The sequence below is a fragment of the Narcine bancroftii genome, chromosome 3 (assembly GCF_036971445.1).
Source record: "Narcine bancroftii isolate sNarBan1 chromosome 3, sNarBan1.hap1, whole genome shotgun sequence".
NCBI lineage: Eukaryota > Metazoa > Chordata > Chondrichthyes > Torpediniformes > Narcinidae > Narcine > Narcine bancroftii.
In genome coordinates, this window is record NC_091471.1 from 302,231,085 (window position 1) to 302,246,095 (window position 15,011).

Sequence of the window (15,011 nt, forward strand, 5' to 3'; positions counted from 1 at the left end):
CAAATTAAAAATGAGTATCATCCCATAGTCCAGAAAATAGGCTAGTCTGTTATCAAAGTCTTGAGCATGTTGGATTATTGGAGTTTTATTGTTTTGCAAAGATGTTTTTTTGGGCTATACCCCTCAACATCACAAACATTGACATATTTGCCATCTTAAATGATGAAACTGAACAAAACATTTGATAAATTACCTATGTTCATATAATATATAATTTTAATGTGGTTCATATACACATCCTTTACATTATGCATCTATAATTGAGTCACTAATTGCTATACCAATCATTCTTAAATTCACAATATATTAAAATAAGAATTTGTTGTCATTGAAATCCAGATAAGGCTTTTTAAAAAATCTTTCTATTCTTCTCATCTTACATTTATATAAGTATTTCATTCTTTTTTTTAAAAAAAATAGAATTACAGTGTAACGATACAGACCAAAAAACCAAAATGACTTTCTAAACTATATAACAAATATTTTGTCAATAAATGTGCCAAAGCATTATTTCACCACATTGAAAGAGAAACAAAGCTGAGTGTTCATTTCATTTCTTCCACAACATTCACAAGAATAATACACACAGTGTAAGTTTAAATTCATTTTTTAAGTGGTGTGAGATGCTACTTTATTGTAGGAGCTGAAACATATCCTATAAGGAACGGATCAGCCTTTTGAATCCCAGCAGAATATTTTGAATACAATTTTTGCTAAGCAGATAGACAAAATACAGAATAATTATATTCTTCTGTTTCCAAGCAGAAGCTGTATCCTGCGCTGCAGGTGAAGTTGTTGAAACGAATATATAAGACACATCAATGAGCAAGAAGATCTAAAGCACAGCTATAGCTGATGAATATTTCATAAAGAAATCTATTTTATTATATAAAACAAAGAAGAAAGTGCTTAAAATCTGGAATTCAACAAACGGATCTTTCACTTACCCATGCCCGAACATCTCAACTTTGTGAAAATTAATACTTTGTTTCAGAAGTTTTTTATTAAAATGCACCCACTTAAAAAAGGCAAAAATTAGCCTCTGGGTATCCATATCTGTAATCCGCCAATAGGTTATAATTTTTCAATTCCTTCTTGCACTGAACTCAAGAGGTTTGCAAAAGCTGACAATACTATTCAGGAATTGCATTCACTAAAACATTCTTTCAAGTTTTTGTTGATACTCAACTTTTCTACTTTTGTTCTTTACTCTTCCACTACACTTTACTGCTCTACTCTGAAAGTTTTCCAGCAAGTACTGACCACTCTGGACTCAGAATCCAATTGCCTACTAACAAAGACATTCAATGGACAACTGTCAACCTGCTGATTATTCACCTCCAAGTTCAACAGTCTTCCGCCTGCTCTGGCGGACACTGATTCACAGCCACAATTAAATAGAGCCTGTCCTTGGCTCAGTCACACTGTCTCAGTCCTGTGCTCCATCATTTCCAGAGCTACTGAGAGAGCACACCAAGTCAGTAATGCTCCTTGTGTGAATCACGGAGTTCAGGAGATGGAAATTAGTGAAGCAATCAGATTTATTCATTTATACCTCCTGTTTTATCCAACTTTCAGACCAAGGACCTCCAACACTATGTTCAACCTGCACTTGCACAACATGTTTGCAACTTGGTCTGATGGAATTGTAGGTTAATATTCTTCCCCAGTCAAACTTCCATGACATTAAAAAAGACACCAATGTTCAATATTAAGTTAATAAATAATCATTTTCTGTTATATATTATTCCCTTATAGGACACCAGTCTTGAGGAAATGAGATTACTTGCTGAGCAAAATTATATTTACCTATAAAAGCTTATTCTTCGAAACATGGCAAGGATGTTCAATGACTTCCACTCCATGCTACAAGGCCTGGAGGCCTTAATTTTAAACATGTGATGATTTGGTATGTGATGTTGCTTGATAGAAAAAAGTTAAAGCGGGGGTTGAAAATGAATTCAAACAAGTAAATAATATTCTGAAACATTTGGATGTGGATATTATTGGTGGGTTGGGATTATATCGATCCAATGGGGGGGGGGGGGGGGAAGGAGTGCATTACTACTTTCAGGGGGGTCTGTGTGGACTGTGAATTGACTATCAACTTTTATTTTCTTTTAACCAGTAGTTAGCAAAAGATTAGTTTTCCGAGCACTGGCCAGGCTGTGGTTGTTTTCTGCTGAAAATATTGTTTTTATTTTGTTACTATCAACATTTTGGGAGAAAAAGCACATTTTTAGCAACTGCCCAGTTTCCCTATTTTATTTCTGGGACCTTCAGGTCCATACAGCCTGGAGAAAACTGTTGTAAAATATCGTTACTGCAATCCTCAAATGTCTAATGTGTTTCTGCACTAGTCAGACAGACCATCAGGCGACTTTGTGGGAAACACCAGATTTTTGTCTTCAGGATAAATTTAAATGCATTGCCAAGCTACGACTACTATCCACTAACACAGTCATAGTGCTAATGGGTACCATAACTTTGAGCTAATATTACATGCAGGCATCTTATTGTCCATAGCCTAAAGATATATAGTAAGAATATAAACACATAGACATTTAATTGTACAGTATAGGATTTCAGTTTTTTAAAAAACACCATCTTCAGCACTGTTGAATATTCATTGCAGATGATTTTGACCCATCTTTCAAATCTTCTTGAAGCAGTAATGCTGAGGAAACGTTCAGGAAAAAGAAAATCTAACCTCAACAATGGGCCACAAGAACAAGTCTGAAATCACTAATTATTCAATGTAAAAAGAAACAACCTTAAAATATATAGGTTTGCATTACAGATAAAATACTATCTATACTCCTTTAATTCATGGTTCATTTTACTGGAAAAACAGATTTTATACAAAGAGTCTTGGAAGGAGAGTTGCGATTTTAAGTTCTGGTCCATGAGCACAAATGGAGCTGCTTTTAATTGCCATGCACAAGGGGGTTTTCCACTACTCAGTATCCAATTATTTACATTCTTTCGACTGTTATGGTGAAACAACATGAAGTGCAGTACATTCATTCTAGTGCTTTGCGATTGGTGATAGAGGCTGAAACCCATTCACTTCTCACTTTGGAATGCTAAGTTTAGCCGTTGGCAGTTTCTGGGTACTGCATTTCGGTGCTGAATACTTCCTTGTAGAGTGGTGGGAAGTTGTGTACGGTTTGTGGGTGTAGCAACTTGAATAGCTGTAGCTTGTCCACGTGAAGGTTGCATACAGACTTCAGTATGGAGAGCTTCGAGATCAGCTGGAGAAGAGGAAGCAAAGAGACTGCTGAGTTGAGGAATAACGGTAAAAAGGTTCCCAAAATCTTTCTCCCCCATCTCCGCCAGTCCCTCTGCATCATTTCAGGATAATCATGGCTAGAAGTTCAAGTGCTGTCAGAGACCAGCAGCAATTAAAGATCCACCATCGGACTCCACAACAAACTCATTTAAGGATTCTTACTTGTGCACTTCATTGATTTTCTTTTTATTCTGTGTTGCACAGTTTGTTTACATTCTTTATCTGTTTATAGCTCTTTGTTTACACATTTATACTGGTTTTTTTTGCACCACCAATTAGTGGTTATTCTGTCATGCCTGCAGGAAATAAGAATCTCAGGGCTATATGTACTGACAATAAATCTGAATCTGAAGTGTACTGAAATGGGAGTACCAGACCAATATTACATTATACTGGGAATATTAGTTGTACATGAAACCCAGGATACAGAAACAACTTAGGAAGATGCATCAGCCACAACCAAGGATTGGTTTCCAGGAGAGGGGCTTTTGCTTGGCTGGATGGGGGAGAAGGTGGGTGGCAGCGTATTGGATAAAGGTAGAGAATCTGACTGGAACTGGCGCTGTGGTTGGGTGACACTGGATGGTCTTCAGTGGTTAAAAAAATAGGGTGCAGGGGGTGACACAGGATGCCAGGGAGGGGGAAATTGGAGTGGAGAATGGAACCGAGGAGACAGGAAGGGTTTCAGAAATGGAGGGTGTTGAAAACTTAAGTGATCAGAGTTGGGGTCTGGAAAAAATTGGTGAATCCTGTGAAGAGGACAGGAAGAATCAAAAGTAAACCAGGATATCAACACTGAAATATATTACAAGAGCACAAAAAAATGGAGCTGCACTCAGCAGATCAGGCAGAATCCAGGGGTGGGGAAAGAGAAACTGGCAACAGGCCTTTTCATGCAGTGAAAAAAGCCCAAATGTAAAGGTGGAGACTCTAAGGCACCAACTGCAATCCTACTTGGGGAAGGATGAATGTATAGCCACTGCAAGCGGCTGGCTCGGGATGAGCTGATGATGTCACGATGACACCGTCAGCCAGCAATCCATCTCCCCTATCTCTCCCACCCACTCACCCCTCTCCTTCTATGAGCCCAGCCCCTCAGGGCAGGGGCGGCCAGTGAGAGCTGTGAGGGGGCAGCTGGTGCGGGCTCCAACAGTCCCTCCGGCACCTCACAGGCCACTTTGGCCACTCATCAATGGCTCAAAACACGGCAGAGCAATGGCCGTCTTTCCAACCCTTCATCCCCCATTCAGCTGAAACTCCTCTGTTTCCCAGAACAGTTCCAGCTGTATGGGGGATTAAGGGTTGGGAAGATGGCCATTGCTCTGCTGTGTATTTATGACGGGTGGCACTATGGCACCAGTCACCCCACCTCCATCGGCTCTGGAGGGTGCTACAAGGCGCTGGTCAATATGAATGTGATGTAGTAGCAGCCTTTTAGGCCTGGTCCATGAAAGGTAAGTTTATATTTTCTCTCCGTGCTTATAGCCGGCTAGCAGTGGAAAGGCCTAACATTTCAAGACCTCTTCAACAGAACTGGAATTACAAAGGTAATTTTAGTTGCAAAGAGAGGGGTGGAGAGAACAAAAGGGATCTCCTGTGAATGGGTGTCAATCAAAATTGTTAAGGTCACAATGACTTCAAATATCAGGCAGTCAGACAAAAGAAACAAATACAAGAAAAAAGGATGCTTCCTTTACCTCCCCCCCTCCCCCCACCCATTGTTTTAATTTTATTATAACTAAAAACAGTAAATTCCAGAAAGATACAGTAGGTCAGGCAGCATCTGCAAGGAGAGAAATTATGTTCCAGGGGCAATACAGACACGTCAAGTCACGAGGCAAAAACATAGCAGGTAAAATGTGATAGAAAAATGCAAAGTGAAAGAAAATGGAATAGCAGAGTAGCTTTTAAATAATGAGGGAATGAATGACATTGGTTGAAGTTTATTGTCATCTGATTGTACATAAACAACCCATTGAAACAGCACATATCCGGACCAATTATAAGTGAATCGGGTAGTCTTGTATCCAAATGACCGAAGTTAATGTTTTCCTTTACTGGAAGCACAAACATCTAGCTCCAATAATACGGGGTCCCAGTCACAATGCATCGCTTACCCAAGGACTGATATGCTGTGACACTGGGAATACTGCAAAGGTTCACCTGTGAGGGAGAGTTTGATGTAAGAGGAGACATTAACAGGAGTAAGCGTATACTCTTGCATTCACAAGGATGAGAGGGGACCTCATTGCAACCTTCAACATTTTTACGGAGCTTAGCAAGGTAGAAGCAGGGATGTTGCTTCCTTGGAATCTACAAAAGACTGCAGATGGCGGAATCTAGTGCAAAAAAAAAACCCTCTGCTGGGTCGGGCAACATCAGTGGGAGGAAAAGAATGGTTGGCATTTCAGGCTAGACTCCCTTCAACAAGATTCTCATTTGCTGTAGCTGAATGGGTAGTTTGTAAATTATTTTTAATTTGGAGATACAGCACAGTAACAGGCCTTTCCAGCCCATGCCACCAAATACACCCACGTGAGCAATTAACCTTCTAACCCTGTACGTCTTTGGAATGTGGGAGGAAATCGGAGCACCTGGAGGAAACCTAGGCAGACGTAGGGAGAATATACAAACTCCTTCGAGCCAGATTCGAACCTACAACTCTGGCACTATAATAGCATGGCGCTAACCGCTACACTAACCGTAAAGAAAAATTAGAGTAGTAAACTAGTTGAATTGAATTAAAAGTGACAATAAATTTCAAACAAAGATAAATATTTACAGTAATCAGAGTGAAGAGAAGGTTAAGTACAAGCTAAACGGACCCACTGATATTTACCTTGGATAATTTGTCATCATTCAGGTAATTTTTTTGAATGACATGTTGCAATGCCTCGTAAATCTTGTCCTGCAGTTTCTTAACTTTTCTAGCTTCAGTGAGCCATGGTCGATCTTAAAAAAAGAGACTCATGATTAGTTATTCCATGCCCAATCAAAAAAAGTGTTTCAGAACTCCAAAGGAAATGGGCCCAATGATATAATTTTTCTCAAGCAAAAGATTTCAGTAAAATCGGGTCAAGAGCAGAGGTTCTCAACCTTCCCTTCCCACCATAAGCCATCAATCCCTTACTCATCACTTAACGATTTACTTAAAGTGGGAAGAAAAAGGCTGAGAACCATTGTTAAATTTATGTCACATTATACCTAGTATACTGAGAAGGGTTCTTCTGAGAGGAGATTAACAGGTTATCTCTAACATTCATACAACCTTTAAAGAGCACAATTTCGTGTATAAAGCGACAATGAAAAGAAAGCAAAGGCATCATGAGAGCTCCTTGGTTGGGTCATTCAGGAGCCTGTTGTTCGCAGGAAAGAAACCAACTTGCACTCTCTGACGGGAGGAGGGGGAAGTGAGGGTTGGAGTAAATTTTGAACAATTTTTTTTTCTCCTTTCAAGTTTAAAGAAAGAAAATATCACTTCTTTTTTCACATTCGTCCAGTACAAAACATTTACATAAATTTAAAATTGGTGGAATTTCAAACAAGTTTGATCAGTGTGCGAAAACAAATCTATAGATGCTGGAAATCTGAAAGAGAAAATGTGAAAAACACTCAGTATCTGTGCAAGGGGAAACGTTAATGCTTCAGTGTATCCTTTGTCACGAGCCTAAAACATTAACCATTTCTTCTCTGTTGGATGCTCCATAACCTTCTGAGTGTTTGTGTCATTATCCATCAAACAGGATGTTCAAGGCCAAGAAACTGTGGTCCACAATGTTATTGTGTGCTGGATGGAAAATTAAACAACAGGGTCTCAACTTGCTTATGTCTGCATCAAGTAGAACTTAAAAGTAAATCATCCCTTTTATGTTATTTTCTCTGTTTTTCTGGAGAACATTCTCAGGTTGGGCTCTGCCTGCCTGTCCTCATTAAGAGAGGGATGAGTGCCAAAGTTTTATGATAAAGGATCTTCGGTCCAACTGCTCCATTCAGACGAAGCTACCTAACAGAGTCCCACTCGTCCGTGGAACATGTCCTCTCTCAACCTTTCCTATCCATGTAGCGATCTAAATGTCTTTTGAACATTAAACAAAAAAGAATGTGCAGAAAGACAAAGGGTTTAAAAAAAAGCATTTGTCTACATGGTAAGGATATCAAAAACAAGGGTGTGTAGGTTTAAATTACGAGGAGATCCAAGAGATATGTTATTTCCCCTCACAGAACGTGATTGGTAATAGGAATACACGACTGAAGAGGTGGTGGAATCAGATACAATCACGAAGAGCCATTGGGCAGACACTCAAACCGGTCAGGCTTCGAGGATATGGTCCTATTGCGGACAAATGGGATTAGTGTAGATGGGGGGGTGGGGAAGAGGGGAATAGGTCAGCATAGATATGGAACTGATTGGTGCAGTGCAACTGTATGACTGTATGGTAGTGTTAAGGAGGAGGGGATATATTATTTATGACAGCTAGCCTTCACTGGAGTGAAACATCCTTTAATTCAGAAATATTAGGCCATATTTATACCAATCCACAAAAGAGATTTTGAGAAGCATGTCAAGCATTCCTCAGGAACTTATTTCCCTCTTACTTGGAGAGGAAAAATTTAGAGATTGAGATGGATGTGGGCTTAAGGGAGGCAAATGAGCCTGCATGAACTTATTGGACTGAAGGGCCCATTCTATTCTGTCGAACTCTGATGTTCTAATAGGAAATATTGCAACACACGAGGGCAGTGGTCAACTCATCGAATTATCCAATCACATGTGACATGACTAGGAAGTAAGCAGAATTTGACCAAGTTTTCTCTGCTCAGCACCACTTGCATCTCTTTCACAGAGTACTTTGGTTCTACTCTTTCAGTGGAACTAGATCAAATGCCAAACCGTGGATGTTAATGGACTGCATCACCAGGTCCATGACCCAACCAGTAACTGACTGACCTTCACTTCATTTCCCCGAGTGGTGCTGTAATATTGCATGTACACACCTGGTGACAACAAGATCCCGGCTGTGAACAGCGCAATTTCTTCCTCAGTTAAATGCAGGCAGCACAAACTTTTCGCAAATTCAAAAACAATGCTGATAAAATCATCGCAACCTGGTGGAGAAAAAAAAAACCCCAGAAATGACAAACCTTGTAATCCAGTTGCAGGAATTTGTGGAAAATTATCAAACAGATTCTGTAGAGTGGAGATGTACAGTTAAAAAAAAAACTTTTCCGAAATTCAAGCCACCGGCAAATAGCCCCCAGCAGAAAATAAATAGATAAGAATTCAGAAGTTTAAAACTGGAATGCCTCGCTGGTAGTTCGCCAATCACACAATCTCAGGCAACCGAAAAATTCACTTATCCAGCATCTACCAATCCACATAGGAGCTGGATAGCTGGGGTTTAACTAAAAAAGCTGAAGGGACTGTTCACAATAAAACAGCTATGGGCATTTGAATTTGTTGCCTTGCCTCAAGTTACGAGCTTTGTTGCCGTCACACTTTTACGCAATAAATTTCCTCCTGACAAGTGATTTTTACTCTTACCCAACGACTTGAAGATCTGTGTGCTTCCATACTTTCCTTCGAAGAACAATGTGTTGTTCATCGGGTTATATGCCCTGCACATTCGAACCAATAAAACTTCAAGACAACCTACGATGAAGTGAAAAGTTTTCTTCAGAGCATTTCAACTCTAAATCAAATCTTTGATGCAGTTAGTATTTGAAACTTCACATCAGCATTTAAATCAGCCACCAAACAAAGCCTCCAAAATGGAGGCATAGAAACAAAACGTTTGGTCCATTTTGTCTGAGCCATCGACCTGCATCGCAAGAACTTTCTAGCTGACAAGTATTAAAGGCATTGAAGCCAATGGGCAAATACAGGAAAATGGAAATGGTCTTGATGGCCTCAGTGGCTGGCATAGACATGGTGGGTCTATGTTTAGAGGAGACAAAGGCAAGTCCATCCATTTTATTTATCTATGTATTTATTTTTAAAACACAGACAGTAGTGGGTGCCCGGAATTCATTGCCAAGGGTGGTGATGGAGGCTGATACAATAAGAACTTTTAAAAGACTCTTAGACAGGCACATGGTCCAGAAAAAGAGGGTTTATAGGGTGGAAGGGAAGAGTTAAATTGACATGGAGTAAGTTTACACACGTTGGTTCAACATTGTGGGCTGAAAGGCCTGTACAGTGCCGTAATGTTTTATGTTCTGTAGTGTATGATTCCATGGTGACCGACCTCATTTCTGGTTTCCCAGCAGAAGATGAAGGCAAGACTAAGTGGAAGGGATGGAGAAAAATTCACTATTGAAAATATTCCAAAGGAATAATATGGGGATTAATAAAGCAAGGAGAAAAATAAAAATCAAAGCTTGAAGATAACCATAATTAATAAGTATAACTCAGGGTTAGATAGGAGAGCAAAAGGACAAGTTAAAGAAAATATTTTACATGTATTGTGTATTTACATCTGCTTAAATGGATATGATTGTTGGGGCAGAGACTTGTAAAATTGAAAGATATGCATAGACAGTAATAGAAAAATAGATTCTGGGAAAGGGAAACAAATGATGTTTGAATTGATGGCTCTGTTTAAGCTGGGTCCAGCATAGTCAGTGGCTTCAATGCTACTGTAATTCTAAAATCAATGCATGACCTAAAATTTGGGAGAGCAATGGCTTTAATGCTTGAATGCTCCTGGATTGTAAACTGCTATCTCAAACTTGCTTCTCAGAGCCACTTGGAGGAATTGAGCAGCATCAGTGGGAGAATGGTTGCAACCCTTGAGAGTGCAAAGGAGAGATGGGCCATATAATGGAGACAGGATGGGTGAGTTTAGACAGGGGTCTAGTGGGGATTAGTGAATCAGAGAGAGGGGTGAGTCCTCACTTGGAGTATTATGACCGCATTTAAGGAAAGATGTGCTGACGTTGGAGAGGGCTCAGAAGAGGCTCTAGAGGATGACTTCAGGAATGAATGGATTATCATATGAGGAACATTTGACAGTTCTTGCCCTGTCCTTGTTGGAATTTAGGAGAATGAGGGGGATCTTATTAAAACATTTTGAATATTGAATGGCATGAACAGAGTAGATGTAGAAAAGTTTTTCCCCATGGTGGGAAAGTCTAGGACAAGAGGGTACAATTTCAGGATTGAATAGCATCGCTTAGAACAGAGATTTGGAGGAACTTCTTCAGCCAGAGGGTGGTACATCTGTGGAATTTGTTGCCACAGGCTGTTATGGAGGCCAGGTCAATGGGTGTCTTTAAGGAGACAATGGTCATGGGGAGAAGGCCGGGCAGTGGGGAAAATGGCTCAGCTCATGATTAAATGGAGGGGCAGACTTGATGGGCTGAATAGCCAATTTCTGCTTCCAGGTCTCTAGGTGGAGAGACTGAGACTGGCAGGTGCCAAAAAAGAGAAAGAAGCAAGAGTGTAAATGGGGCCAGGCGGAGGAAGATGAGTCATATAGGGTGAAGTTGAAGACAATGGGTTGGGGGTGGGGAAAAAAGGAGAGAAGGTGAGCGACACATGGAGATTAAGACTAAGATTAAGCGCTGGAATTTGCTCAGTATATGAAAATTATAATGGAAGCTATTGAGAGAAGTGAGACAAATTTCAGATCACAGTATCTGCAGTCTCTTTTGTGTTTTCACTTTAAAAGCATGCACACCTATTTTCAAACGAATCTAGCCAGATTGTTCTTTAATATTTGCTATTTACACATATGATAGATTTTAGAATAAAAATAGATACAAGGCTGAAGAGGAGTGCAGAAAATGACAGGTGTGGGTGTTGGAAAAATCAGATCGAGTTATTAGACTGTGCACCATCTGTGTAACCGTGTTACTAAAAATATTTTAAAATTAAATGTTTAATGTTAAGCAATTTTTTCCAGAAGTCATGCTGTTATTTCTCAACATACTTTCTACTTTGACACCACATGTTTAGAATTTTTCACAAATATTAAACAAATGCATTAGAAAAATACAAAATACAAAGATGGAATCTTGAACAATCCACAAGAAGCTGGGGGAACTCAGCTAAAAGGGTTCATGTGTCAATGAAGTGTCTGGATGCAAAACGTTAACTGCTCAACGAATAATGGCTGACTTGATGAGTCCGTCCAGCTTCTCACTGCTTACTTGAACTAATGTACTAATTAAAATGTCTACCTCTTTGCAAGAATTCTCCACTCTTTAAACTGTTCCACAAAACATCCTTCAATATTAGGAGTAAAACTTTAATATTTCACCCCCCCCGCCCAGTTTGACTTGCTTACTGAACCGATCTTACTCCCTTGCCTTCCAAAATTGATGAGCTTCCTTAAAACACAAAAATATGCCTTCAATTACTTCCTCTTCCTTGAAATCTTGACACCCTACAAAGAGCCTCAGATTCCATTGACCAAAGCCACTGGTAGTGAATGTTATTCAGTGGAGGGTCTTACTGCAGCTTTATTTTACTCTGAGGGCCAGTTACCTTGAACGGAAGTGACACCTGCCCCCAACCACCTTGCTAATGGCCACAGGACAGACTAACCAATATTAATAAAAACATTTGGGAAATTGCAGCTAGACAAAACTTTAAAGAACATAAATACAGGGATATAATGTTAAGGCATTTGTCAGACTGCACTTGGAGTACTGTGAGCAGCGTTGGGCTCCTTATCTAAGGAAGGACGTTTTGGCATTCAAGAAAGTCCAGAGAAGGTTCACGAGCATGATACCCGCAATGAAAGGGTTGTCATATGGGAAGTGCACGACAGGTCTGGCACAGTACTCGCTGGAGTTTAGAAGAATTTGAAGGGGGGGGGGGGAGAAAAAGAGAGCTGGTGCAGCAACTCACACTGAAACCATTGAATACTGAAAGGCCTTGAGAGAGTGGATGTGGAGAGGATGTTTCTTGAGGTGGGGAGTCTGAAACCAGAGGGCACAGCCTCAGAATGCAAAGAATGTCTCTTTTGAACAGAGGTGAGGAGGAATTTCTTTACCCAGAGGGTGACAAATCCATGGAATTTGGGCTGCGATGGCCATGGAGGGCATCAGAGGTAGATAGGAAGGGAATTTTATGGAAAGACAGGAGAATAGAATTGGAAAGGATAATTAATCAGTCTTGACCTCCTACAGATGCATTTGATGGGCTGAATGGCCCAATTCTGCTCTAAAGTTCTCTGTAGTCCAGGGAACAATATTTTTAGACTGGTGACTACTGCCTGAAAATGGATCCTCCACTGATAGAATGCAAGGTTAGCGAGCAGAACCCTGGCTCTGAAATCCATATAATGACATCATTTAATTAAATGATGTTCCAGCATTACATATTTGATGGAGACAAATCTCTGGATACTAGTCTGCAGACAAAGGCTACAAAGAATTGGAAGGCAATTTATCTGGTGCCATTTTACCTTGAAAGGGTTTGGCCCGAAATGTCAGTTATATACAGGGGTGTAGCCAGGTTCTAAAATTAAAGGAAGCGAGCACATTTAAAAAAAAAAGACACCATGACACACACCAGATGGTGAGTCAGTATTTGAATGGTGGGTCGCACTGATTTTTCAGTAGCGTTGGACCGGAATGGTGGTGGTGGGGTCTTGTGTCAGAGCAGGATGGGCTGTATCGAAGTGGGGGGGAGGTGCAAGTTTTGAAAAATATGCTATCGTTTCCCCTGCGCCCTCCCTAGCTACGCCACTGCTTATGGGACTTTACCTCCTACAGATGCTGCCAATCCTGAGTTCCTCCAGCATCTGTGTTTTTAATCACTGTTTAATAGTTGCTGATGGCCATTCTGTTTATGTCAGGCTCTTGAACAATAGGCATTTGAGTGCTGTCAGAATAACCAAGACGCAGTATACGGCTGTCCCCTTTGTCAGTATCCATTACTTATAATGGCACTCTGCTGAGGTGTCCATGTGCCAATTTCTTACAGCTACATCATCAGTGCTGGCTGGTATTCGAATACAGTGGGTTTAATATCTACCTGCTTTAAGGAGTATGATCTGATCATTCTGACACAGATCCATGAATCCACTGATCCGTTTGGCGAACTCCACCACATACTGGATTGCATCTGTTACTTGGATTGCACACTGCTGCCACATGGCCTCACAGGACTGTTCAAACAAAGGACCAGAGTGAATGCACTGCACAAAAGACTTCAGCAGGTTGTATTTTGCAGAGACAGTTCACATACCGATCAAATTGCACAGGGTAGGGAGTCTCAGCCTCTACTTTTGGCACCACACTGATTACCACAATAATACTCAATGCCTTGTCAATAGAAACAGATCCAGTAGGCAGTCTGGCCTTTGTGCTGGAGCTCTGCGGGTCTCACAGAGTCCATAAGAGGGAAAGATATATAACTTACGGTTTGGGCCGGAGGCTTGAAGGTAACCTTGAGGAACAGTTCAGGCCCGAAACATTGGTTATATATATTTACCTCCTTTGGTTGCTTCAGGACCTGCTGAGCTCCTCCAGCATTTGTGTTTTTACTACAATCACATCATCAGCAGAATTTAATGTTTAATGTTTCACTTCAGTCTGGCCTTTTACTCTATCTTTTACCTCGATGTCACTTTCCCCGCACTAATCCCATATCCCTCTATCACAGAAGGGTCTGTGGGATGCTGCTGTGAATCAACAGAGAGGTGAACTGTGTGCACAAGAATTCCCAGCGCCACAGAGCTGAGTAAACACATCAGGGACAATGCCAACTGCAGTAAAGGCATGGCTGAGGCAAACCAATTCAAAAGTCAATTGAGAAAATGGAAAAGTATATTGGCAGTCAAGGATTGAAATAAAGAATAAAATCTCAATGGAATTTTATTGTTTTTTTTTATATAAAAACAATCTCATCTTGCCATAAATGGAACTTTTTAGTAAATGAGATGCTTATTTTTAATTTTTTTTGAATGAAAGTCTATGTCTCAATAAATTGAAATAACTGCAATGGAAAGTTTATCCATAGGTAATTCTTCAGAATGGTTTGTTTCATTTTATTTTCTTTTTTAAACAAAAGGTCTCTTAAATGGGTCTAAATTGTACCTTATTTTGAAAATTCCTTATCTCCTCCTGAGTGTACAACTGCCAGGCAAGCTGCTTCAGTTCCTCAACAGTGTATTGGCAAGTCTCTAAATGGGATTCCACCACATTCTGTGATATTCGATCTGGAGGAGGGAGGAAACAGGAGTTAAAGGTGTGGAATCTGCCCAGTAAATGAAACAATGCCACAGATCCAATTTCAAAAACAATGCCAAGATCATTTCTGGGTCTTTGTTTCTATTTCTTACAGAATGGATCGGAATGCCCATCTATGCCTGCTGTGGGACTTGTCCCTGTACTTCTGCATTCAAAATAAAAATCACCTTCAAAAGTCAACACTAGAGCAAGATGATAATTGTTAAGGAAAAGGGCCATTGAGTAACTGAGAGTCTACTTTCATAACTAAAATGATTTGGAAAGGACTTGGATTTACATGTTTAATGAGGTAGAAAGTGTTAAATAAAGAGAGAATGAAAGAGCAGATGGAAGGAGTGAGGAAAAAGTCTATGTATACTGTAGTTATATGCCAATACTCAAGGTTGTTCTCCGAGCTGTGATCTGTGCCAAAAAGTTAACAATATGGTATTTTAGGTACAGCAAAACCTTGGTATCTGGCACCCTCAGGGCTCGGTAGATGCCACCTAAGCAAGTTTTATGGTTGCTTGAGACAACA

General features: G+C 40.2%; 1 protein-coding gene across 2 annotated transcripts in view; it reads right to left on the reverse strand.

Moving 5' to 3' along the window:
* Nucleotides 1-164: 164 nt before the first annotated feature.
* LOC138759006 (nuclear receptor ROR-beta-like) overlaps nucleotides 165-15,011 on the reverse strand; it is a 73,629-nt gene continuing 58,782 nt past the window's right edge. For both annotated transcript variants that reach the window (XM_069928760.1, XM_069928759.1), the window contains 6 exons: nucleotides 14,342-14,463; nucleotides 13,278-13,410; nucleotides 8,835-8,942; nucleotides 8,288-8,398; nucleotides 6,132-6,244; nucleotides 165-3,254 (listed from right to left, as the gene is read on the reverse strand). In XM_069928760.1, coding sequence (XP_069784861.1) covers nucleotides 3,093-3,254; nucleotides 6,132-6,244; nucleotides 8,288-8,398; nucleotides 8,835-8,942; nucleotides 13,278-13,410; nucleotides 14,342-14,463 — 749 coding nt within the window. In that variant the 3' untranslated portion in view covers nucleotides 165-3,092. The remainder of the gene's footprint in view (nucleotides 3,255-6,131; nucleotides 6,245-8,287; nucleotides 8,399-8,834; nucleotides 8,943-13,277; nucleotides 13,411-14,341; nucleotides 14,464-15,011) is intronic.